This window comes from Carlito syrichta, unplaced genomic scaffold, assembly GCF_000164805.1.
Source record: "Carlito syrichta isolate Samal-C Ts95f unplaced genomic scaffold, Tarsius_syrichta-2.0.1 Scaffold314760, whole genome shotgun sequence".
NCBI classification, from domain to species: Eukaryota; Metazoa; Chordata; class Mammalia; order Primates; family Tarsiidae; genus Carlito; species Carlito syrichta.
Window position 1 is genome coordinate 307,404 of NW_007258856.1, and position 26,243 is coordinate 333,646.

Here is a 26,243-nt window from a genome sequence, read left to right on the forward strand (position 1 = left end):
CTCACTGTCGCCGGGAATGTTTCCCTGCCACTCTTGGATGAAGATCTCACTCTTTTCAGGCACCTAAGAGGAGTGGCGGGGTGCTCAAAAAGGCATGGTGATAGGGGGCTGGCTGAAGAACTCTGGAGACGTCTAATTTGGGCTTGCCAAAGAACTCTGGAGATGTTTAATTTGGCGAAAGCAGCTGGACTATTTTTCACAACAACCAGAAATTTGTTGATTTTTGTCTGTTAATCAGATGAGGAAACTGAGACTCTGAGGTAAAGAGACTTGCTTGAGCTAATAAACAGTGTTGCTGGGATTTGATGTCAGGTCTCTCTGACAGACAAGTGTTGTTTCTTGGGTGTCTGGAAGCAGAAAGAAGGGCGTCTGGCCAAGCCTGGCTGTAGTCCCCTGCATCCTGCCCTCTCTGGATCCTTGCCACCTGTTGGAGCCCCCAAGTCCCAGACGAAGGCAGGGATTACTCTGTCCATTTTACAGCTAGGACAACCAAGGCACAGAGAATCATCTCCGGTCTAGAACACACAGCAAGTTTTATAGCACAGGCTGCCCTGCGCAAGGCAGAGGGCATAGGTTAAGACAGGATATTCTTGGAAAAAAACAAAAAACAAAAAACGGCCGGGCTCGGTGGCTCAGCCTGTAATCCCATCACTTTGGGAGGCCAAGACTAGTGGACTGCCTGAGCCCACAGGTTCGAGACCCACCTGGGCAACTTGGCGAGACCTCATCTCTACAATAAATCAAAGATTAGCCGGGTGTGGTAGTGTGTGCTTGTAGTTCTGGCTACTTGGAAGGTTGAGGCGGAAGGATCGCTGGAGCCCAGCAGGTCGAGGCTGCCGTGGCCAGGAGCAGCCACTGCACTCCAGTCTGGGTGACAGAGTGAGACTCCAACTCAAAAAAACCCCAAAACAACAAAAAACTCAAGTATTTCCAGGAGGAGACAAGCACAGAGAGATGGAGCCCTAGGACTGGATCTTATTAAAGGGTTCAAGGCCTCTACAGGGGCTCCAGGCTCACCTGTCTTTAGCCCAGCCAGGCTGTATCTGAACATGCCCCTGCTCTAACTTCCAGAATCTTCTCCTAGCTGCCTGCGTGCATGAGGTCTCCCCAGAAACATGAAACTCAGACAGGTCAAGGGATGCAACCGTTTCCCCCCAGGCTCCTCTGAGTAACGTTCTCTGTCCTGTTCCTAAGGGGAACCCGCCCAGAAACTCAGGCAGAATGATTCCCACACAGCCTCAGGTTACAGGATCTACTTTCCTCTCCCCCTCACCCCGCGTGGAGCCCTGCAAAAGGCCCTTTGTGCACCGGCCACGATGACACGATGATCTAAGGGACAGTGGCACAAAGGAGAGATAGACCCGCTGGCCAGAGAAAGGGTCTATAATTCATAGGCTCGAGAAACAGATGGGAGTGTAACCCTCCAAGTCTCATTAAAATACCCCAGTGCCCCCAGTCACCGAGGCAGCATTGAGAAGCGCCTGTCCTGGAAGGAGCATCGCCCTGGAAAAAAAGAGGGCCCCAGCGACGCCAAGAGAGGAGCTCATTATGTTTATTCTCTGGCTGCTGCGTTTCTGGGCTGGAAAATGTGCCGCAGAGGAAAGAAATAATGAAGGAGCTGAAATTTCAGACGCCACCAGTGAGCCGTGAGACAGGGATTTAGAACAAAGTGATGTCTGTCAGCTCCTGGTCTCCTCACCCCCCTCCCCATGGTGTCTTGTACCATTAGTGCTGGAGCACCCCCCCCAAAGGCCCTGGCCTGGCAGCCGTACTGGGATGTTGATAACAGACATGCTAGAAACCCTGGGGGAGGGGGCACCTTCACCTAGACACACAAAACACAGCTGTGGGCTACAGCAGGAGCGAGATCTGGAGGCCTGCCCATCTCTGCTTAGGCACTGAGGTGTGGGGACCCTGAGAGAGAGGCACCTGGGGTGCCAGGAGAGATTTCTAGGCTTGGCAGCCGGGAGACCCAGGTTCTAATCCAGGCTCTGCCACTTCCTGGCCTCTGAGCCTCTGTTAACTCTAAAATGGGGATATGTCTTCAGTACATAGAGTGAGGATTGCTTGTGAGTATGTTACCTGCCACACGACAGGTACACCTGAAATCCTCCTCTCCCTGTTTACTTAACAAATGTCCAGTACTTATATGCCAGGTGAGGTCACAAGCATGTTCTAATATCAATTCATTAATTCCTTGTACAACCAGATGAGGAAGATAATATTATCATCATCCCATTTTACAGATGAGAAAACTGAGGCACAGGGTTAAGTCACTTCACCAAAGTCACAAGATTCATGGAGAACAAAGCCAGGATTGAGCCTGGGTAATCTGGCTTCAGAGTCTACAGTCTAGGGCATCACACTGCACTGGGCTTTCTTTTCCCTGCTGGTAAGAGGTGACATTTCCAAAGCTTCAGGTGCTCTGCCATCACCATGTGCCTCCTTCAGGAAGCAGGAGGGTGAGGTGAAGTGCAGCCATAGCAGGTGGGGGGAGGAGGCAGTCAGATTCTCACCATGACTCAAGAAAACAAGCAGCCGAGAGCGCAGTGGCTCACGCCTGTAATCCCAGCACTTTGGGAGGCAGAGGTGAGAGGATTGCCTGAGCCCAAGGGTTTGAGACCAGCCTGGGAAACTTGGCAAGACCTTGTCTCTACAACAAACCAAAATATTAGCCGGGTGTGGTGGCGCATGCCTGTGGTTCCAGCTATTTGGAAGGCAAGGCAGAAGGATCCCCTGAGTCCAGAAAGCCGAGGCTGCAGTGGCTGTGAGGGTGCCACTGCATACCAGCCCAGGCAACAGAGCGAAACTCTGTTGGGGAAAAAAAAGAAAAGAGAACAAGCAGCTGCCCATGGCCTGATTTCTATGGTCCTTGAACACCTGCCAGGGTGCCTCAGCCTCTTCCTCTCCCAAAGGCACTGAAAAGTGGGTGATTATGCAGTCTTAGTGGATGAGCGAGGAAGAAGCTGGAAGTCTGAGGCCCTGGCCTCCCTCCCTGGGACTCCACTGGCTCACCTGGAGCCCGACGCTGTCCGCCTGACCGCCCTTGATGAGGTGGGAGATGAAGAGCCCGCAGCCAAACTCCAGGCCACCACGCACGCTGAGGCCGAGGCCTTCTGGATGCAGCCGGTCCAGGCGCACCTCCTTCAGCTTCCTGCCCCAGCGGGAGAGGTCGGTGATGCTGTGGCCTGGCTGTCCGCACTGCCTCATCCACTGGTGAAGGACTCTGTCCATCCCAGGGTAGCCTCTCTGCACTCCATCCCCCAACCCCGCCTCCAGCCTGGTGGCCCCCTCTGTACCTGGAGCGCCGGGGAGTCAACTGGTCATATTCCACCTGGTGCTTTAGCGGGATCAGGGGCCGGATGGCATCAAACAGAGGTAGGCGACTGGGTTCATTGATGACCAGCTTCAGGTCTCCCACAAGCACGGCCACGTCCATGGTCCTGTGGAGACACCGGGGACGCCTGGAACCTCACCCCTGGCCATGAGTTCCAGGACCTAGGGATTTCCAAAGGAAGCGGTTCCAGCCTGGATCCCTACCCACTGGGCCCAGGCTTTGGAATTGAGGAAAATGCTCCAAAAAGCCCAGAGCCCCTGACTCTGGGCCAAATGCCTCAGAGGACCGTGTTCCCTCATGTTAAGTATCCCAGAGATGGTTAGGCACAGTGGTTCAAGCCTGTAATCCCAGCACTTTTGGAGGCCAAGGCGAGGGGATTGCCTGAGCCTACGGGTTTGACACCAACCTGGCAACATGGTGACGCCTTGTCTCTACAATAAAAATCAAAAAATTAGCTGAGCGTGGTAGCACACGCCTGGAGTTCCAGCTACTTGGAAGGCTGAGGCAGAAGGATTGCTGGAGCCAGCAGGTCGCTGCTGGGGTGGCTGTGAGTGTGCCACAGCACTCCAGCCTGGGCAACAGAGTGAGACTCCAACTTAAAAAAAAAAAAGTATCCCAGGGACACCAGTCCACTAGGGATTGTTGACCCATTTTGTAGATGAAATCAAGGCAAGATTTCAAGCCCTGCACTGCCGAGTTCTGAAGTCCTGGATCTTTCCAGACAGTAATCTTCTGTGTGAGATGCTGACGGGGCCTCTCTTACTCTCACCTCCACTGTGACCCATGGCTGAGCTCTGTAGATCTGACCCTCACAAGATCTCGCACACGCCACCTCCGTCACACTTTCCAGACCTCCTGTCAATCTGCCCACTCTCATCTAATCTTTTCTAAGTGGAAGTCCCGCCCCTGCTTAAAGTCCTCCGATGGTTCCCTACTGCCCAGAAGACAAAACTCATTCTTAGCTTGCTCACGGCCCTCATAACCTATCTCTATGCTGCTTCTCCAGCCTGGTGGCTATTTGTGACCTTAGTGTACCCCAAGTCCACTCCCCTCGGGTTACTCATCCTTCCCCATTCTCCCCTGTGTCTTCATGCCTCCACACCTTTGCTGATGCAGACCCCTCATCCTGGAATGCCCTTCCAATTGTCAAAATCTTTCTCATCCTTCAAAGCCTGGGACAAGCCTTCCTGGTCCTCTCCTTTCCCTTGCAATTGGAAACAAGAACTGTTTCTTCCCCTTCTTGCTTTTGCCTCTACTTAGCAGGTGCTTTATTGTAACTTGTATGAGTATTCCCTGTGTTTGTAGTGTTTGTCCATCTCCCCCCGCCAGGCCATGAGTCATGCAAGGGAAGGAAGCAGATCACATTCACTTCCAGATTCCACAGCAAGTAGCAGGGGCTTATAGATGCATACAGAATGAACCCCAAAGCAACAGGTGACCAGAGACAGCCAGTGCAGGGGCTGGGCCACAGGGCATTTGCTGGTCCATCCCAACAATCACACTCTATTGAACCTATCTGGCTACTAGACAGCCTCCCCCCATCTGACTGTGAGCACCCCAAGGACAGAGACCAGTCTGTCTTGCTCACAAGTATACCCTAGTCCCTAGCATGGAGCCAAGGATCAAGTATTTGTGTAAATATTTGCTGAAACAAGTGAATAGCATGTCCACTTGACTCCCAGGAGCATTGGGCATCCATCTCCTGAGCTCCTCAGTCTGAGAACAACCCTTCCCAGGCCTCTGAAGACAAAGGGGCCCAGGTGGCCCAGGGGAGCCGGGCCCAGCACACTTACTGGTGGTACATGCGTAGCACGTCATAGAGATAATCCTTCTCGGCGTCATTTTCAATCAGAAAGTCCACCTGGAAAACCCAAAGGCAGAATTATAGCTCTTGCCCAGCACCTCCATAGCAGACCCCAGGGAGGAAAGGCCACCCCCATGGAACTCCCAGCATCTGCACAGGGCAGGGGTCATAAGGAGAGAAGGAAACCACAGGTCAGGCTGCCCCTATGACCCTGAAACCAGACCCATGCAGACCCCCCAATGTGGCCACAGGAGGACCTCTGTATCTCTAGAGGTGGCCAGGCTGAGCCTCGTCCCCAGTGGAGCATCATGTGCTCACGCACAGGAGAGCACACATGCGCGCACATGTGAACCCCATGTGACAGCAACACACCACCATGGCGGAGCTGCTGCTCACCCTCATGGCTGTCACCCATGTCCGGAAGAAGCTCTTTGTCTTACCTGATGATGGCTGTAGTGCCGGATAAATGCTTTCAGGAAGGACTTGGGCCACTCACCCAAGTAGCACATCCCACCCGCCGGAAGCCCCCTGCCACTAAGTTCTCCTGTGACACCAATGCCAGGGGACGTCCACCCAGTCCCGTCCAGGCCTAAGCTGGGTTGGCCCTAAGATCTGTCCACTACTCAGTCTCCCGGCCACTCCTTCCCCTCCCCAGGTCCCTGCACATGCCCCCGGGAGGAGAGTCAGGTTACATCACTTCAACTTTGTTGACGTCAATAGCTGGGACTCCAAGGTCAGGTTCAGGAGGTGTTTCGTTAGCACCTCGATCCCAGGGGAGCCCTGAATTCCACTTCCCAGGACAGCGCAGTGTGAATCTCTCTATGTGATGTATCTTTGGCTCTCTCTTCAGCCCAGGGCTAGGTAACAGGGAAAGGCAGAAGCTTAAGGGATCATTGGGTCCCTCTCTTCTCAGCTTCTGGGCCCAACAGCCTCAGTCCTTCCAGAGCCTCAGTCCTTCACAGAGAGAAGCTGCAAGCTCCCCTGACTGGTCCTCAGAGAAGGGTCAGAGCGGCCTTACCACTTTCTGTGGCTATCTCAAGGGTTCTGGAAGACCCGGGGTAGTCTGTGGGTCCCCACACAGAGAGGCCATTCTGGGCTCAGTCCTTAGGATTTCTGCCCTGAGCAGGGAATATAGAATGAAGATTTCTGGCCTGGATCTGGTCTCCTCCTTCTAAATCAGGGTGAGCACTTCATTGAAGGCTGGCTTGACTTCATAGCTTGGACCTCAGCAACTACAGAAATTCACCCCACCTGCTCCAGTAAGGGCACCCCTGCTATCTCCCTACTTCACTGCAAGGACTTCCAGTCAGCTAGAGGATGGAGGATAGGAGCATTGAACGGATGGGTGTTGCTATAGGATGGCAGACTGGGCTCTTGCACATACCACCTAAGGGGTCACCTCCAAAGTCCATCTCTCTCAAGACACAGCCCATCTAGCTCTCTCCCCACTCAGCCCAAGCCTGTGTGGGAGGGCTGGGGGACCTTCCTGAGACCGCCTGGGCTGCCTACATTGGGCCACGAGGAAGGAGTCAGAGCAGAGAAAAATTCTGAACTCCTCCAAGAGGAGGGGCCAGAAATACCTTTATGAATTAGATCATGTCATTCGCTTGCTTAATAGTTTCTTCTGGTACTTAAGACAAAATTCAAATCAAAACTCCTTACCTTGACTTACCAAAGCCCAACCTCCTCTCCCACCACTCTTCCTGGCTACAAAGGCCTCCTCCTTATAGTTCTGCCCACAGGCCAAACTCGCTCCAGCCTCAGGGCCTTGGCATATGCTGTTCCTTCTGCTTGGATCACTTTCTCCCTTCCCTGAATGGCCGCCTGCTTCCTAGAGAGGTCTTCCCTGCCCATCTGTCTAGACAGAACCCACTCCTACCTCACAGAGAGGTTTCAATTCCTTCACTACATTAATTACAATGTGCAATTTTAAGGGGTTTTGTGTGTGTGTGTGTGTGTGTGTGTGTGTGTGTGTGTGAATTGTTTTGTCTGTTTCCCTTGCTGGGTGGAAACTCCCAGGAGGAGAAAGATGAGGTCTGTTTTGTTCTAAAATTTTCATGCCTAACACATAGTAAGTGCTCAATAAGTGAGTCCTGGATGAATCTGTCTCCCCACCCCTGGTTTGTCCATGTAATTCGGGTGACTGGATGGCAACTGTGGAATCAGTTGGGGGGATGCAAGGTGCTGCAGAGCCCCCAGGGTCTCCCATGGAGTGGCACCAGGAGTTTTCATGGGTTTGATTCTGTTTGTTTATCAAGCCAGCCTCTGAAGGCTGATCTTCTCACACCATTTTGCTAATGAGGAAACTGAAGATCAGAGAAGTTAAATCAACTTACCCAAGGCCCCAGGACTAACTAAAGCCCATGCTTTCTCTGCTACCATGTCTATTTGATGTGACTCGGGCCTTCCAGGGGAAAATAACTTCCCTTTAGGCCAAAGTTTCAAAGCCTTTGCTTTCAAGAATTCCTCCCTGATTGTGAATACCTATCTCCTCTGCACACTTAAGAAAACCCTTTTGGTGTGATCTGTCATGAGCAAGAAATAAAACAGCTTTTGAACGACTCTTAGAATCGAAATGACCTGCTTTCTTTGGAGAGTATAAACCCATGTGCTTTGGTTGGAGTGAGGCTGTCCTGACCCAAGGGCTTCTACCCTCCATCTAGCCATGGGTGGTGACACGAGGAAAATGAAGGCAGAGGGAACCTTCTCAGGGGCTGTCCTTGGTGGCCTGTGTTTACTGTGTACTAGATGAAGAGTTGAAAAGGGAGACTAGGCAACTGGCAACACTGGGGTCTGGAATTCTGTTTTCCTGCCTTCCCTGGACCAAGCACAGGCCACTTGGAGATGGTCTTGGTGGGAATGGGCCTGCCCTGAGGGTCCTGGGCTCCTGGCCTGTGGGCAGCCCACCAAACTGCACCCAGAGGTCGCCTTCTACCAGTCTCCTCCTGAGGCAGACACAAAGGTCAGCTATTCAGCCTCGTGTCCACCCACTGTCACTGCTTAGGTCCCTCCAAGCCTGGCTCCGGTCTTGCCCTGGCCCACTGCACACAGACTCAGGCTCCAGCTGGACAGATCCTTCCCCAATACACTGGAATCTCCCAGTCCTCATCAGAACAACCCATCTGCCTTCACATTTGATTCAACCGTTTTAAAAAATTCTCTGTATGCCATAACAGCTGAGGAAACAGACCTGGTTTACACATAATGCTCTCTAAAGATGAATCTAAGGGATACATTATCAAAAATGCTCTCTACATGGGAGATCCCGCAAATACAGGGATCAGTCTCCACCTAGAATGTCTCAAAGTGACTCGGAGATAACAGCACTGCTTTGTTCTCTGACCATGCCCAAGTGAAAATGCATGCTCACACCTCATACTTCAGGACTTAAAAGGCACTGAGAAAGAAAACAGAAAGATGGATGTTTCTCCGGAAGCCTGAACCCATGCACTGACAATGCCACTACTACTCAAATAAATGCCTTTTTTTGGTAGTGCTCCCTGTGGTCCAAATCAAATTACCTTTCAAATGTTTTTTAAAATTATACTGTGGCCTCTCCTGGAATTCTTCCCAGGATCAATTCAAGGACCAGCTTCGATAGCCCCTGCTCTAGGGTGCTTTGTGTCATTCTCCCAATGCCCTATGCTCAGGTACATACACAGCTCCTGGCACACAGTAGGTCTCTGCCATTCTCCCAATGCCCTATGCTCAGGTACATATACATATCTGGCACACAACAGATCGCCATCATTCTCCCAATGCCCTGCACCCAGGTACATCTACAGCTTCCAGCATCAGGAGGTCTCCACCATTATCCCAATGCCCTATGCTCAGGTACATATACATACCCAGCACATAGTAGGTCTCCATCATTCTCCCAATGCCCTGTACTCAGGTACATATACAGCTTCCAGCACACAGTAGGTCTCCACCACTAGCCCAATGCCCTGTGCTCAGGTACATATACATATCCTGGTCCACAGTAGGTCTCCACCATTCTCCCAATGCCCTGCACCCAGGTACGTATACACCTCCCAGCACACAGTAGGTCTCCACCATTCTCCCAATGCCCTGTGCTCAGGCACATATACTACACCCGGCATATAGTAGGTCTCCACACTACTTTCTTCCCTCCCCCAATGTGTGCACACAGGGCATCTGCTGGATTGAAGAATGAGCTCCACTTGTCTAGTCCAGAGCCTTCCTTCTGCCCTTCGGCCCAGTTCTGGGTCATCACCTTCTTGTGGGTCAAAACGCGTCTGCTGCAGCCTCCGGGGTCTGTCTCCACTTAGTTCACTTCTAGTTCATCACAAAAGAGGAGCTCCCCGCTGCTCCATCTATGCCAGATGAACTGCCCCCTCCTTCCATGGGAACACTGCCATTACTTCCCGTGAGGTTCAAGTCTCCTCCCCTAGAATCTTCCCTGACCTTGCCAGCCCATAGCCTCCCCACCTGCCTCCCAGCATGTGGTGCTTCTCGTCAGGCTCATGCATTTGGGCCAGACTCTGCATCCTGACTGTCCACTGCTGCAGAACTTGATATGTGTTATCTTTAGTCTCCTTGCAACCCTCTGAGATGGAGATTTTACAGATGAGAAAATAGAGGCTCAGAGAAGCAGCAAAGCTGAGAGACTCCAACCTATGCCTGCTGGCTCCAAAAACTCTGCTTTTTTCCAAACCACCTCATGGTATCCACATATCACTTTTCTGTATACCCTTGTCCAACACACATTTATGGAGCACCTACTGTGTGGAAGACACCAGTCTTCTTTCCCCAACTAGATATAGTCAGCTTTTCCATTTTCTGAATATTTCTTGGTGTTGAGCACAGAAACCCTCAAAAGGCCCACCATTTGCAAATAGCTGTTGAAGGTTCTCTATCATTCCCCATTCCCATCCAGCATGAGCACTCTCGGGTTGATGTTCAGCTGTGTTATCAGTCTATACGGGAGGCACAACCACCCTCAAAATCTGGGGCATTGAAGGCAAGATCTGGTGTGGCCTTGAACCTTCTCTAACCTCATCTCCCTGTATTCCTCCTTATGAACTGGCCCATCGGGAGTGGCACACAGCAATTAAGTCATGCAAACACCCAGCTCGAGGTGTGTGCCCAGCCAGAGAGGGCAGAACAAATTCAATAATGCATGTTGTTCCACTGGCGGAGCCTTCTTGGGCTGCTGTGGGGCTGTGGGGTCTGGTGAGTGAGCACGTATAAGGCACTCATGACAGCACCCAGGACATTCAAGGCTCCAGAAAATACGTTCTTTCCTGTCATGCCGCCCACCTTCCCCACCCAGTCCTTTGTCCCTGAGGCTCTGCCTGGGCTCCCCTGTCTCTGATTTCTGCTATGTTCTACTGGTGGGCAGCACCAGCAGGAGGTAAGAGGGTATGAGGGAAAAGGGACTGAGATGTCTAGTCACTGGAGGCCTGGTCGCTGGACTATGACTCGGCAGGTTCCCCCATTGGAGGCCACAGCCCTGCCCGGGCCTCTTGAGGTCCTGCCTCTCCCTGTTCTGGTAAGCCTCCCTCGCCTGGCCCCAGCAGGCCTCCTGTAGCTGTCCCAGGTGTGCTGTCACATCTGTGGGTTCATGCACCCCTGCCCTTTTCTGCACAGCCTCTTCATAATGCTGTCTCGGTTTCCTCCTTGGGTGAGCCATCTCCTGAGACCCTGGCTGGTCTGACATGTCAGTCATTAACAGCAGTGGCATCAGTGGTATTTCCTCTTTGCAGTCTCCTCCTCTGCCTCTAAAGCTCACCTCAAATGTCACCTCTTCTCGGCCAAGCCTGTCCTCAGCTCCCCCACCTGTCATCATTCTCGGTGCACATGACAGCACTTTGTCCCCACCTCTGCCACAGGACTCACCAAGTTGTGTTGGACTTTCTCTCTTTACACTCGTGTCTCCTCGCAAACCTGGGTGTGGCCCAGACACAGGCCTGGGGTGTGCCTGTGGGGGGAGGAGCCAAATAGCCCCTTTCCCACCTGGAAATAGCCCCTTTCCCACCTCTGTGCCTCAGTTTCCTTATCTGTAAAATGGGAATAAGAGTCTCTCCTTTTTAAAGAATTCAATCCTTCTATGAGAGCATAACAATTATTTTTATTACTCATTAAATGAGTTAATAATTACGAAAGTGTTTAGAGCAGTGCCTGGCCAGTAGTAAATCCTAAGTGTTTGCTAAATAAAATCAAGTGAGGATACATGGTTATAAATCCTATACCCCCCAGCAGCTGCAGCGGGTGGCCCTCCACAAATGCTGGTGGGATGATCAGACCCGGCCATGTGTCTTCTCAGGCTCCCTGGCCTTATCCCGGACTCACTGGGTGCATCTGGCTCTTGCTTTCTTATCTTTCATGCTTTCTTTCTTAAAAACTACTTTATTGGGGTATGACTAACACATAAAACGTTGTATATACTTAGCATCTACAACACGATGCATTTGGGTGTGGACATACATCTGTGAGCCATCTCCACTATCAAGGCCACAGACACAACTTCATCTCACCAAGGCTCTGTGGTGCTAGTTAATTGTAGCCTTGACCCAGTGCTTGGCACATGATCACGCCCTCCTCTTGGTCATCCAACTTCACTTGCTGCTCCCTCTCCCCTTCCTCTCTTCTGAAAGCTGGGGTGCCCCGAGCTCTCCATCTGCTCCGTCTCTCTATGTGGCCCCGTCCGTCTCAGGGATTTAACGCCATTTGCACCCCAAGGCCTCACTGAAGCTTCCCTCCAGTCCAGACCTGCAGCCTTCGCAGTCACCATGCTACGCCAAGTTCTAGCGGGCATCTCAAACTCAAAACATTCAAAACAGAACTCCCGATTTCCACCGCCCCCTAGTCTGTCCCACCTATCTGCCCCTGCTCCCCAAAAGTGGATTCACCCTTGACACCTTTCTCTCCACACCCACAGCCAACCCATCAGCAAAGCCTGTCAGTGTTTCCTGTAATGTGTATCCTGAGTCGAACCCGTTTCACCCTAGTTCACGGCCCTGCCTCTGGCCTGGGCCACACAGGAGCCTCCTGAATGGGGTCCCCTTTGCATTCATGGAGCAGACAGAGCAATCCATTTTAAAGGTAAACCCATCACCCCCTTGCTGGCTTCTTGTTATACTCAGAGCAAAACCCAAAGTTCTGGCCATGGCCCACCAGGCCCCATCACCCCTCTGATCCAATTCCCACCATGCTCCACTGCACAATTTCTCTCAGACACACCGTCCTACTTGATGGTGCAAGCATATGCTTGCCTCGGGGCCTTGACCCTGGTTCCCTCTTCCTAGAATGCTTTTCCATGTATTTCCCAGGGGCTCCTCCCCTTACTTCCTTCAGGTCTCTGCTCAAATGTCACCTCTTCAGAGAGGCCTCCCTGACCGCCCTACCTAAAGCACCACCCTGTTTCTCTCTCTCCCCATGCCCCAGTTGATTTTTTTCATGGCATCTGCCACGCCTTGGCATTACATGGTACTTTGGTACTTACACTGGTATACTTGTTGACTGTCTGCCACCCCCACCAGAATGTGCTCTCCAGGAGGGCAAGGCTTCACTTTGTTTGTCCATGCTTAGAGGACTGCCTGGCACATATTAGGAGCTTGGTCGATATTTACTACTGCATGTGTGAATGAACGAATGATTAGCAAATTCCTAGAAGGCGGTCCTGACCGTGGCCCACCCGGGCCCGGATGCCTGGTTTCAGGCAGGGCACTCCGGAGACACTCATAAAGGCATAACTCCCAAACAGGCAATAAACACTTGAGTCAATGAATAATTGAGTTTGTAGGTGCAGGAGCTGTGAGCAGAAGAGCGGCCTTCCTTCGAAAAGCTGGTTCTCTCAGGGAGGAAACTTAGTCTCTGATCGTGCCCTGCCCTCAGTCCTGGCCCAAGGCTGTCACATTACTGGTAGGGCACACAAGGGCTTTGAGTGCCATGGAGGCAGCTGCACAAGCCAAGAGGGGCAGATGCCTGGAGCCTGTGGGCTCACATAGCAACACGTTCCACGGGTATCGGCTGGGAGTAGGGTGGCGACTGCGGGCCCAGAGCACCCCGTACTTGAACCCCTGCTGAATCCTAACTGTCTGGTGAGGTAAGCACTACAAATCCACCTCACAGCTGAGGAAACTAGAGCTCAGAGACTTTAAGTGGCTTGCCTAAGTTCTCACGGACAGTGACAGGGTTGAGATCTGACCCCAGTTTTGCCTACTTTAGATAATAAACATTGGTGGACATTTGTTGAGGACTCCCTAAATGCCAGGGTCTACATAAGCTCCCCAAACACACATAGATCTCATTCAGCATTCATGATGATCTTATTGGATAAATACTGTTATTCTCATTTTACAAATTAGATCACTGAAGCACAGAGAGCTTAATAACTTGCTCAAGGTCACATAGCAATGTCCATTATAGCACATGACCTTAAATACTACCTCTAACAACAAAGGATGTAGATTTTGAACCATTCCCCAGGGGTAAATTTGCTCCAAACATTGAGGAAAGGAACTCTAGAAAGCAAACGACAGCAAGCTGTACATTCCACCCAGCATGTCTCTGGGGAGTGCCCTCATCTCTAGCCTCTGTTGCTTTGTCCTCTCTTCCCAGTTCCCGGATGATCCCCAACCTGGGAGGGGAAGGCTGCTGCTGTCTCCAAGGCAGTAGGGCGCAAAGTCCAGCCCAGGCGTGCCCAGCATAGTGCCCGCCCCACCTGCACACAGGGGCATTAATAGGTAATGACTCTTGAGATGAGGAAGAGCAGGGCAGAGGAAGCATGGAGGCCCTTGGAAACGCTTGGGGCCTCGAGAGGGAGAACAGAGCAAATCCAGGGGTTGAGCCAGACACCAGGGACCCCAGAAGTAATTCTTACAAAAGATCGGAGGAGAGACACCTGGGAGAAGGCAAAAGAAGGCCGAACTTTACTTTCAGCCCAGGGGCAGGGAAGCGAAATTCAAGCCTCAGTCTAAGGGTGCGGGACAGGAGGCTGAGCTCCTTCAAAGTGGGTTGTCTGAAATTTATACTCACCAAACATCCTCAGCGGCTGAAATTTCTCCTGACGCGTCCCTTTGCAATAGGATGCACTGGTGAACACTGTCTCGTGCTGCCCTTGATAGTCACAGCCCCCACAATCCTGCTCAAATTCCAGCTACCTCTTACCCCTGGGAGCAGGACTCGGAATGCCCAAGGTCTTGTTTTTAGGAGACTTCTGCCAGTATGAGTTGTCCCTTCTGTGTCCCTACTGAACCATGATGCCACGCTCAGTTCCCAGAATTACTAGTGTACAGTCTGCCACCCATCCTCACAACCAGCAATTTGAGGGCACAGACTGGGCCTATCAGAGAGTGGATGCTAAAAATATGTTCATTAAATGAATAATGGACCCCCAGATCCTGGCTCTAACCCTTGGCTCTTAGCTTCTGTGGTTCCCACACTGGCTGACTCCTTGGGCTCCTCTGGGCTTTTTATGGGAAGGAAGGGGTTAAGCACCCTGACTTTGCCTTCCTGAGCTCAGCCCCTCAGAGCCAGCTTGATCTAAAGACACTGTCCCAGGGTTCTGGGAGAATCTCAGGTCACACAGTTGCCTGCACCTCAGACAGGGCCTGTGGGTAGTTCTGACACCCCTGATTTCAACCCAAGACTCTGAGGCCAGGTAGGAAGGTCTGCTGGGTCTCCTCAATGGTCCTCTCTAGGTCAATTGGGAATAGTTCTGGAAATACCCTGGGTAAAATCCAATAATGGTCTTGGAGGATCCTAAGCCACCCATGAGGCCCTGCACTGGGACAAGCCAGGGCAGATACAACTCTGCTGGAAGAATCTAGTGTCCAGAGCCCAGCTCCTCACAGCCTCTGTGCCCCCTCCTCCCTACCCCACTGCCAGGGCCTGTTCCCCAGTTGCTTTTCAGGCCCTAAGAAATGCCCTTGGGCAGGTAGGGTCTCCCTGAAAGGCTTTAAGGTCAATTAGTAGAGAGAGACATCCAGTTTCCTTTCTGCGGATCCTCACCCCTCAGATACTGCCCGGACTCTCTCCACATGCTCAGACAGTCCTGAGTTTGGGGGCACTAGGAGGGAAGGGGGTTTGCCCATGATGGGGCACCTCAGAGAAGTGGCCTGTCTCAGGCCAAGGTGGAAGGAATTTCAGCCCCAGAGACAACCCAACCCCTGGAGAGCAGAAGAAGAAGGGCACTTTCGGGCGATCGCCTGATCGATTAAGGTGGCAGTCCCTATTCCTAGAGTCCCAGTGTCCTCTCCTCATTTTACTGGGGATCCCCGGCTGTCAGCCCAACGGCCGTCAGGTGTCTCAGGCCACTCAAAGCCACCAGGCTGGACTGGAAAAGGGAGGGGTAGTGCCAGGGTGTCCATCCCCCACCCATCCCACCCAGGACTCCAGAGTCCCCGAAGCCTGGGACACCCCTCCCTCGCAGCTCTGACCTTGTGCCGGAATTCTCGGGCCACCTTTCTGTCCATGGTTGGGCCAGATCGAGCCGCGTCGCTGCACAACTCGCTCCTTCGGGGGCCCGGCCACCGGGAGCTGGCGGGAGCAGCGACCGTGACCCGCCGAGCCGCCCTCGGAACTGGGGGCGGAGCCTGAGAGCTGAGGGGCGGGTCCCGGGCGGGGGAAGAGGCGGGGCCGATAGGGGGCGGGGCCACGGGGAGACCGGAGACACCTGTGCTGAATCTTGGTTTCCCACTGAAGCCCCGGGAGCAAATGGGCCCGAGTGTGGCTGTGGTGGTGGCGGCAGTCGTTGGGCTTGAGGCTGCTGTTCCTCTTGGAGTGGTCCCCAAAATCAGGCGATTGAGGAGAGGATCGCTGAGACGTGGGGAAAATGTTTGGGACTTTTTTGGGGGGGACCGGAATATAGAAATCCTGAGACCCTTCACATGGGTGGGCAGGGGCTGGGGTAATCTGCCAGCTTTCTCAGGATACTCCTGCAGAGACCAATCTTCCTGAGGCTGTCAGGCCTTGCCGCGCCGCTCACCTTCAGCGCAGGTTCCATCATGGCCTCCTCCAGGCACTTCTCCCACTTGGAAGAAATCAGTTCTTGATCTGTGATTCCTTGGGGACAGGGCTGGGTCTTACTGTGACCCGCAGAAACCTGAACCAGTGTGTGGGAGTGCCCCCCTTCAACCGACTTCCCCTCTCTCTTTCCCTAGCACCACCCTCCACCCTTCCCACCCCCTAACCGCCCCCCCCAGCAACAAAACAAACCCCATTCTGATTTATGGCTGATCTTCACCCAGGGCCCAGACCCTCTGGTTCATTTGATCCAATTCAGTTAATGTTTGCTTAACTGCTAGGTCTAGTGCTGGGTGCAAAGCCAATGACAAACTAGACCTGGGACAGACTGAGAGGCAAGATGGACTGGGAGAAGGGTGATAAAAAGCATGGGGGCTTAAATTATGGAACTTGTGCCTGAACTTAACCCAGGATAGTTGTCTGACCCCTTTGTGCTGTGGCAGGAGAAGGGGTAAGGGGGTGAACAGCAGCCATATTGAGTAACCACCTAAAATAGGAACATCAGGGACACCTAAAGCTTCCTCTCTGCATCCTTCCCCAAAGGCTGAGTTTTGTAGGCAGACTATTTCTACTTGGGCTAAATGATTGCCTAGTTTAAAATGTAAATCCCCTTTTAAGATTTTAAGAAAATCTTAAAATATTATCTGTGTTCTCACCTTAGTATTAAGTATTAAGAGATAAAAGAAAAAGACTTGTGGGATTTTTCAGTGATCCAGAAAAGAATGCAAAATACATTTCCCTCCAAGTTACTTCACTGATACTTTACATTTTAAAGATAAGTCATGTGGCTGTTCATTTCACATTTAGAATCCAGGCAGAGTGACAAATGCCCTTACCCAGGGGATTGCTGTCTACTGGTCACCTCAATCCTTTTTTTACATGACCACTGCCCCCACAGACTCCCTCCATCTTAAAAGGCTCCTAGGCCGGGCACAGTGGTTCACACCTATAATCCGAGCACTTTGGGAGGCCGAGGCAGGCAGATTGCTTGAGCCCAGGAGTTCATCTCTACAAAAAAAAAAAGCCGGGCATGGTGGTGTGAGCTGTAGCCCCATCTACTCGAGATGCTGAGGTGGAAGGATCACCTGAGCCCAGGATGTCAAGGCTACCGTGAACTGTGATCATTGTAATCATGCCATTGCATTCCAGCCTAGGCAACAGAGTGAGACTCCCAACTAAAAAAAAATAAAAAAAAAAGGCTTCCCTTTTTGTTTTGAGGCCAGCACAGAGCCCTGGGTCTCCTCTCCCAGGAATGTTCTTCTTGTGAGACATCCCACCTTCCTCCTATCTTTAATCAACGTTCTTGAAGGCTCCATCCTCAGCTCTCTCCTTTTCACCTTCCCATCCTCTTCATGGTTTCTTCCCATGTGGGGTCAGCCATATGTGCTTTATTTATCACTATATGCCTAGAACAGTGCCTGGCATGAACAGATGCTCAACAAATTTGTGGAGTGGATGCATGAATGAACAAATGAATGCATTCAAATTTTATACTCCTGCTTAAGGGTCTGCTGAGGCCAATTTCATTACCATCATCCTTATCACCTGCCAGGCCTGGCATCTAGTTGGTGTTCCCTGTGTGCTGGCCAAGGGAGTGATGTACAGGGTCCCAGGGCTCTTGATCCCATCATTTCACCATTTAAAAAATCCCCATGGGCAGAAAGTGTGCCTTGTTACAAAATTATAGTCGTCTCTGTGAAAGTCTGACCTTCATGGAGGCAAGAACATAAACGTAGGAGACACTTTTGTTATTCAGTCCCCGTGCTGGGGCCTGAGTTGGGGCTGGGCATCCCCAGGACTAAGGCCTGGTCCATTCCGAAGAGGGGCTCATGCTGGGTGTAGGTGGGGCTTTGGGGACCCAGATGGAGGCTGTAATGGGGAGTGATGGAAGCCTAGGCTAGGACTCCGAAGGCTGTGCTCCTCACCACGGACTCCTGAGTGGCGTCCCAGGGCCTCAGCATGGCCCTCTGTGCGAGGGCAGGGCCAGACTCCTGCTAGCATCTTGGGTCTCTGCCTCCTTGCTCCCCCAGGGGACTCAGGGCTGAGTCATCTAATCCACCCTCCCCCAGGGAAGGGTAGCCAGGGGCCAAGGGCTGGCGCTGGGCCGGAGCCGGCGCCTAAATTATGGTAATGAGCTGGGCACTCCAGTCACTCCAGCTCGGGGAGGAGCCAAGCGCCCGAGAGGCGGGGCCGAGGGAGCCCCGGAGCATGAGAGCGAGAGGGACTGCGGCCCGGAGTGGAGGTGTGACCTGCCTTGGCCGGAGCCGCACCTCGGGAGTCTGGCCTTGCGCTCAGGCTCCCTGGCCCCCCGCGAGCCCCCATGGGAGCCCCGGTGCCCGCGCTCTGCTGGCTGCTCGTTTGCTTCTGGCTGCCCTGGGCCGAGCCGGCTGGGGAGTCCCCGCGGGTGCAGCGTCTCGGTGAGAGGGGTGTGGACTCGGGGAGCCGGGACTGGGGCATCGTTCAGAGTAATGTTAAGGGAAGGAGCCTGGGCAGGTTGGAGAGAGGGAGGAAGAGAGAAAGTCCGAGAGCGGACTGAGGGACTGCTGGGGGAGGCTCAGGGGAGGAGGAGAACCGCAGGCCAGGGACCGGGAGGAGGAAAGAGTCCCAAGCTGGGCAGGGTGGAGGGGACCCAAGGGGGGAAACTAGGGGGAACTGAGGCCCAAGGAGGTAGAGGACAAAGGGAGACCCTTGTCGGAGAAAGGTAGCCAGGAGGGGTAGGGAGGTTTGAAAAGGTTGCAAGGAGAAAGAATGGGGAACGTGGGATGATGGGGAGGCTTTGTAGCACGTGAGGGATGGGATGGGGGGGCAATAAAGAGAAGCATAACTTGACTGGAGAATCATCCCCCTCCTCAGCCGGGACACCCACAGCGTGGGGCGGTGTAGAGCTACAGCCAGAGCCTGCTGGGGAGCCCAGGTGAGTAGGTGGGAGCTTGTGTCTGGCCCGCACCCTGCTCCTGACTTTATTCCTGGCATAGGTGACCCCAGGGGCTTAGTGTGTAGGGTGAGATGTGCCTGGGGTGGTGGGGAGGCATGACCCATTCCTAGCCCCCCACCTATGCCAGATTTGTTTCTTATCTAGCAGCAACCACCCGGAGGCAACCCTAGCCATAGGAGCTGCTACAACAGTGATAGGAAGCCAGGTAAGGGAAGGTGCATGGAAGGGCACCTTCACTGGGCAGGGGCTTGTTTCTGTCTGGATCCGAGGTTGGCCTGGAGCTCTGTAGGTTACAGGAGGGCTGTCTCTGGAGTTCTTCAGGAGGGAACACACAGATTTCCGGTATGTGTCTAAGCTGTACAATTCATAAAACACTTCCATTCCCCACGTTCCTACTCTCTGGGGGCCCTGTGGTCAGCTCAGTTATTTTTAGGAGAAGTGAGCCCTTTCAGGATACAGCTGTGAAATCAGGAAGATGAGCTTTTAGGAGCGTGGAGGTCTCTTTCCCTGCCTTGCCTGCGGAGGCCCTCAGCCCTGTCAGAGGCCCCTGTCCAAACCCTGAGCAGAGCCCCAGGAATGCTGCCCTGAGAGGCCAGGCAAAAACTGGGCCGCCTGGTGGAGGCTGCAAGGAAGGGCTGGTTCAGGAGCGGAGCATGGAGTTCCTGTCCTTTGAGTCGTGACCATCCTGTCATCTACACTCCTGGGATCCCCTGAAGTTTGGTTTTCTCCCTTTACCACATGCCCTTGGTCTCTGGATCAGGTGACTCACGTCCTCCTTCTAATCCTGGCCTGTCCTGTCCCCTTTCAAAACCACAGACAAGTTACAGATTCCGCCCACCTGCTCCAGGTTCCCCCAGAGCAGCGTGAGCTCGTACACTCCAGAGATCAGTTCGGCACAGCCCCTAGAGCCAGCCGGGTGGGAAGTGTTATTAGAACAGCAAAGGCCCCAACTACCTGCCATGTGGAAACAGAAATGAAGGCCCCAGGGTGGGGTGGGGGTAGAATGGGGTGGGCATACTTCTCCCATGTGGCTTTTCTGGGTCTTTTACTTCTCATTTGCCTGCTCATCCAGGCCTAGGTTTTAGAGTTATAGTCAGAGACAATTTGAGTTGAAAGGTAATATAGTCTTTTATTTTTTTATTTTTGGCCGGGGTGGGGGTGGGGGGAATGTCAAGATCTCATTCCAGGCTATAGTACAGGGGCATGATCATGACCATCATGGCTCACAGCAGCCTCCACCTCTTGGGCTCAGGCAATTCTTCCATCTCAGCATCCCAAGAAGCTGGGACTACAGGCATACACCACCACACCTGGCTATTTTTTTTTTTTTTGTAGACATGAGGTTGTGCTATGTTACTCAGGCTGGTCTTGAATTCCTGGGCTCTAGCAGCCCATCTGTCTTGGCTTCCCAAAGTGCTGGGATTATGGGCATGAGCCACTGCGTCTGGCCTAGTTCTTATTTTTGTAGGTAGAGAAACTGGGGTGGATGACTTGCTGGGACCCTACAATGGAGCAAAGTCTCCTGGTAGAGAGCCAGGCCTGCTCTTCCATACCATGAATGCCCACTGGACCCCAGGAAGCCCGTGTTTAGTGGGGAAAATGATCCTTATCCAAGCATCTCATTACCTAGCAGGCTTCCTTGCTGCTTTCCAGGGTTGATAGTCCCCGTTTTCCTTAGGGAAGGGTCACAAGTATCAAACAGGCAACCTGGGCAGGTTTCTCACATTACTCCTCAGAGCAACAAGGAGTTAGAATGGCCTCCCTCTAAGGCAACTGGATAGAAGGGGGTACTGAAGCCCATGTACCAGGGTCACTTCAAGGGCTCCTATCTGGAATGCCCTCACTGGCAGGAAAGTGGGGCTGGGTCCCAGACCACAGGCAACCAATCTTCATTTCAACACTGCCCACCCCTCCAGAGCTCAGCCACACTCCAGACAACAGTTGCTCTAGAGGGGTCCATGAACTTAGATGAAAAAAAAATGCATTTTTATTTATAGGAACCTCAGTTCAACTGGAATTTAGCATCCCTTTCCATTAATACTATAGTCTACAGACCACATGAGTATGTGCAGTGTCTGTGACTGTCACCAACAGAAATCATATAGATTTTTCTATCACCTTATAGGTGTTGTTATCTTAAGATGTCATTTATAATTGTCACTGCTTGGAAATTTTGGCAGTGATAATGCTGCTGCTAGATCTTGTTATTTAATGCGATTATAAATTATAGAGGCACAGATATTACTAAATTACACATTTTATAACATATGGTTTTAAATTTTTAAAAAATAAAATCTGTTTGACAATATTGCAATATAACTGATTTTCTTTCTAAATTTGTACTTTGTTTTATATTTAACTTATACTTTTGTTTTTTTAATTTAAAAAGCATCATTCTACCACGTGTGGTAGCTGTAATCCCACCACTTTGGGAGACTTAGGTAGGAGGGTCACTTTAGGTAACGAGTTTGAGACCAGCCTGGGCAACATAGTGAGACCCCATTTCTACAAAAAAAAAGAAAAAAAAAAAAAACAGGTGTGGTGGCATATGCCTGTAGTCTCAGCTATTTGGGAGACTGAGGTGGAAAGATTGCCTGAGCCCAGGAAGTCAAGACTGTGAGGACCCAGGATACCACTGTATTCCCATCCAGGTGACAGAGAGAGACCTCAACTCAAACAAACAAAAAATTAGCCAGACATGCATGTGCATGTAGACCCAACTACTGGGAAGGCTGAGGTGGGAGGATCACTTGAACCCATCATCGCACTCTAGCCTGGGTGACAGAGTGAAATCCCATCTCAAAAAAAAGCCCAATTGATGGTAATAATAATAATAAACAGTATTCGGAGAAGGTGTCCACATAGGCTTCAAGGTTTCATTAGATTTCCAAAGGGCTTCATGGCATAAATGATTAAGAACCCCTGACTGATCCTGAAGATTAATCACTTGGATAAGACTTTTAAAATTTTTCAGAAAATGACTTGTGACTCTTTATTCATGGCTGTCTTATCCTCACCACACTAATTTCAGAAGCCACATCTAAAGTGGGGGCGGGGAGTGGAGACACAGGCTAAGTTTAATCGGAGCTCTCTGGTGGCTTCGGGACCATGGTGGCAGCCGTTTTCTGACATACCCTCTTGCGTTTCATGTGGTCTCTGAGGGTAAGGTAGATGACTACCAGGGTGGGTACTACCAGGGGAGGCACCGGGAACCAGGGGCCAAGGTGGGGTAAGGACACTGAAACCTGGCCAAGGGTGTCAGAAGGACAGTGAAGAGGAAGGGTGTGAGCATTAGGGGATGATGTAGCCAGACTGTGCCTGCCAAGGAGGGGCAGAGCGCTGAGGCTAAGCTCTAGGAAGCAAGGGCTGAGAAAATCCCATGTTCAAGCTGGAGGATGGGCTTCAACCTGGGGGTGCAGAGATGGCAGGCAGGAGAAACTCATGATGCAAACACCCACAGTGCAGTTTGTGACTCGTCAGCCCTGTGAACAAGGATGTAAGCACCATGAGGACAGGAACACCTGTTCCCTGCACCTAGCACAATGCATGGTACATGGTTCTAGAGACCTTGTATATATGAGGAGGCTGAGCCTCTAAGAGGAGGTACCAGGCTTCATACACCTCAGACTCGAGTTCTGAGAGGGAGAGCATCTGAAGTCATCCAGCCGTGTGGTGACCCGTGACATTAGGGCAGTCCTAATTTCAGATGATTTAGTCTAGAGAGACCATGCATTGGAGACCTTGTCTGAAAAATAGTTTCTGGACTCCTCCACAGACCTGTGGAGGGAAAGCATCCACCCTTGGAACCGAGTTCTAAGGACAGTGGGTGGTGATCTGTGAGGTACTGTTTTTGCTGAAAGCATCTCAAAGGAAGGGTAGGGTGGGAGGGGGTGAGGTGTTCCCCTGACCTGGGGTGAGGGCCTGTCTTTGTTCCTTAACTCTGCCTCATCTTTGTTCTCCAGACAAGGGGGTTTTGTGTGGGACTGTGGAGGACACAAAGGTCTATTTGGGAAGGAGGCAGTGGAGGGGGGAGGCGGGAAGTACCGGAGCGTGGAGGAGAGGGCATGTTCAGGCTGCAGGCCTCACCAGCCTCCACAGAGATGCCACTTGGGAGGGTAGAAGCCGGGCTTTTGCCTCTCTGGGCCTAGGCCTGATAATTCTCCGGTACCTCCAGGGAGGTCAGGAGAGGTGAAGTGGCGGAGACACCAAGGAACCTCTAGGAAGTACCTCTAGGGGTGAACAAGAAAGATTGTGGCCTCCAAGAAGGCTGGGTGAGCTGGCCCAAAGGTCAACCCGTGACTGTGTTCTCTTCCTCCTCCCACCCTAAAAAGGAGACTGAAGCCCTGGACTCTTTGGCCATGTCTTCCTGGGAAAGACGGCTCCACCGGGCCAAGTGTGCACCATCTTGTGAGTGGCACCCTCGCTGTAACCTGTGGGTTGTGCATGGGAGGGCCCTGGCCCACTGAGAGGCCTGTGAGGGCAAGCAGGAGCTTCCCGCAGGTGCCCTGTGACCCCTCTCCCTGCTTGGGGTCTCTGTCTATCTTCCCTAGCCCTGGCCTCCCCCGCCTTCCTGCTTCCTCCTTCCCGCCTGAGGAGAGCTTCCTCTCCGGGGTCCTGTTCTTGTGCCCAGGGCCCAGGGGCCTCCCCACACACTACCTGACTCTGTACCTAGTGGCTGTTGCTCCTCCACTTCACCTGCTTCTGTGACCTCGTCCTACTTCCTGTGGCATTGCCCTTTAGATGTTGTGTTTTTCTGTGGCCTCCCCTTCACCTGTCCTGTGTCCATGGTCCCCCCTCACCTGTTCTGTGCCCATGGCCTCCCCCTCACCTGTCCTGTGTCCATGGCCTCCCTCACCTGTCCTGTGTCATGGCTTCCCCACTCACCTCTCCGGGGGTCTCCCTGCTCACCCCACCTGTTTCCCATTCTCAGTTTCACCTGCCTTGACTGCTAGACAAAACTTGGGCCACTTAATGTACACTCAGGACAGATCCTGGATCCAACCCCACCTGCCCGCTGGAGAGGGGCAGGACTGTAGTCTGAGGCTCCTGGCTTGTGCCCCCATTCAGGCTAGCTGCTAAGTGCTGGGGCCGCCCATGCAGGCTCTGGGCTCCAGGAAGCCTAGGAGGGCCGCGGGAGGCAGGGGCTGCGTGCCGGGCTTCTGCCATCCCGACTGACAGGGTCGTGCCTCTGTGTCTCCCCTGCAGACTTGTTCTCCTGCTTCAATGGGGGTGAGTGTGTGCACCTAGCCTTCTGTGACTGCAGACGCTTCAATGCCACAGGACTGCGCTGCCAGATGGGTGGGTCTGGGCTCCTTGGTGCAGGGAAGGACAAGGAAGGAAAGGGGTAGCCCTGCCAGGGCTGGAACCCACCAGCCCCAGTGTGGTGTTCACTTCAGCTACACCAAGAGGCTCTCTCTTCCCTGCCTTAGTGTACAATGCCGGCCCTGAGCGGGACAGCATCTGCCGGGCATGGGGGCAGCACCACGTGGAGACATTTGATGGCCTCTACTACTACCTCTCCGGGAAGGGCAGCTACACGCTGGTGGGGCGCCATGAGCCCGAGGGGCAGAGCTTCTCTGTCCAGGTAAGGCCCCTGCCCTGCCCTGCCTGTCCAGAAAGGCTCCTCTGGGTCCCAGAAGCTGGCCTGGCATGGTTAGAGAGACTGGCATCTTCTTTCCCGGGCACCCAGAAAGTCTGCCTCTGGAGTCAGCTGTGGACACACCACTCATGCCTGGCAGCCCCTTCCACTCATTCAGTCACTCATGCACCAAATGTTCTTGAAGTGCACACTGTGCTGGTGCCCTTGATTTTGGGGTGGGAGGTCCTGTGGACAACAGCACAGATGTGATCTTCCTCCCCATGGAACTTACGGTCTAAGGAAGAAAACAGACATCCAGTCAGAGAAATCAGTTTAAGTGTGACTGAGTGCCACTGAGGAGAGATGCCAAACGCTAAAAGAGCATGTCATGGAAACTTAATCTTGTTTATTGGAAAGGATGGTGATCAGAGAAAGCTTCCTGGAGGAAGTGACATTTAAGTTGGGTCTGAGGAATAAATAAGAGTTAGCCAAGTGAAGAGTAGGAGGAATGGGGTGGATGTGAGAACATTTTGGGCAAAGGGAACGTTAAATGCTAAGAAGGAGCGTGGTACCTTAGGAGACATGATGGAGGTCCTAGATGACTCAGTTTAGAGCCACCTCTTCCAAGAAGTCTTCCTGGATCCCCTGACCTCCTATGCTGGCTGAGGAAGCCAGCATTTCTCATACAACGGTCTGTTTCTGGGTTGGTGTCCTCTTCCAGACATAAGCTTTCTAGACCGAGGCTATGTCTTTCTGTTTGGTGCTACCTGTGCCTGGATGAGTGCTCAGTAAGCGTTTGTGAACTATAGGAGCACACGTGTGACAGTCGGTGTCAGGCAGACCTGATCTACTCCATGTACTAGGTGGAGGGTCATCTTTGGGCACAGGTCGTACATCTCCCCCTGGAGGAATGCCTTGCCTGAGAAGCAGAACTGCTGGGGGCACCTTGGTCAGTACTGAGTTCAGGCCAAAGAGCCGGAGTTTGGGGGAGATCCTGGTGCTCAATGTCACTTCTCTGCCAGTCAGCTATGTTCTTTCTGCCTCAGGCATGGACCTACCAGGCTGCCCTAGGGACCGTGCCCTGGATGGGTGGGAGCTACAAAAATTCTGTCCTCTCTGCCTCAGGCTATCAAGCTTCAGAGACTCCCATGACTGCCATTTCGTGATGGATCTGTTACAATTACTTAGACTAATGGGCTGCCTCACGTTAGTGGGTTATGAAATCAATGTAATGAATCACAACCAGCATTAAAAAAAAAAAAGGAGAAAGAAAGAGAATAGAAAATATTGTAAGGTCAGGCATGGTGGCTTATGCCAGCACTTTGGGAGGCAGAGTTGAGAGGATTGCCTGAGCCTAGGGGTTCGTGACCAGCCTGGACAACTTGGCAAGACCTTGTCTCTACAATAAATAAAAAAATTAGCCAGGTGTGGTGGCACATGCCTGTAGTCCCAGCTACTTGGAAGACTGAGGCAGAAGGATTGCCTGAGCCCAACAGGTTGAGCATGCCACTGCATCTAGCCTGGGCAAAAAAGTGAGACTCTGACTCAGGGAAAAAAAAAAAAATTAAGAATGCATTACACATTCATGGTTTTTTTT

The 26,243-nt window shown here is 52.4% G+C and overlaps 2 protein-coding genes across 3 annotated transcripts in view; one reads left to right on the forward strand and one right to left on the reverse strand.

Annotated features, from left to right (window-relative positions):
• The window catches only part of USH1C (USH1 protein network component harmonin), a 48,679-nt gene extending 32,993 nt beyond the window's left edge, over window positions 1-15,686 (reverse strand). For both annotated transcript variants that reach the window (XM_021719482.1, XM_008071835.1), the window contains exons 1-4: window positions 15,548-15,686; window positions 5,131-5,198; window positions 3,300-3,443; window positions 3,016-3,154 (exon numbers count right to left, since the gene is read on the reverse strand). In XM_021719482.1, the coding sequence (XP_021575157.1) occupies window positions 3,016-3,154; window positions 3,300-3,443; window positions 5,131-5,198; window positions 15,548-15,583 (387 nt within the window). In that variant the 5' untranslated portion in view covers window positions 15,584-15,686. The remainder of the gene's footprint in view (window positions 1-3,015; window positions 3,155-3,299; window positions 3,444-5,130; window positions 5,199-15,547) is intronic.
• Window positions 15,687-18,453: 2,767 nt separating this feature from the next.
• Window positions 18,454-26,243, forward strand: part of OTOG (otogelin) — an 89,264-nt gene continuing 81,474 nt past the window's right edge. The window contains exons 1-6 of the mRNA XM_021719486.1: window positions 18,454-18,550; window positions 18,987-19,047; window positions 19,213-19,273; window positions 23,400-23,475; window positions 24,274-24,366; window positions 24,498-24,652. Coding sequence (XP_021575161.1) covers window positions 18,454-18,550; window positions 18,987-19,047; window positions 19,213-19,273; window positions 23,400-23,475; window positions 24,274-24,366; window positions 24,498-24,652 — 543 coding nt within the window. The remainder of the gene's footprint in view (window positions 18,551-18,986; window positions 19,048-19,212; window positions 19,274-23,399; window positions 23,476-24,273; window positions 24,367-24,497; window positions 24,653-26,243) is intronic.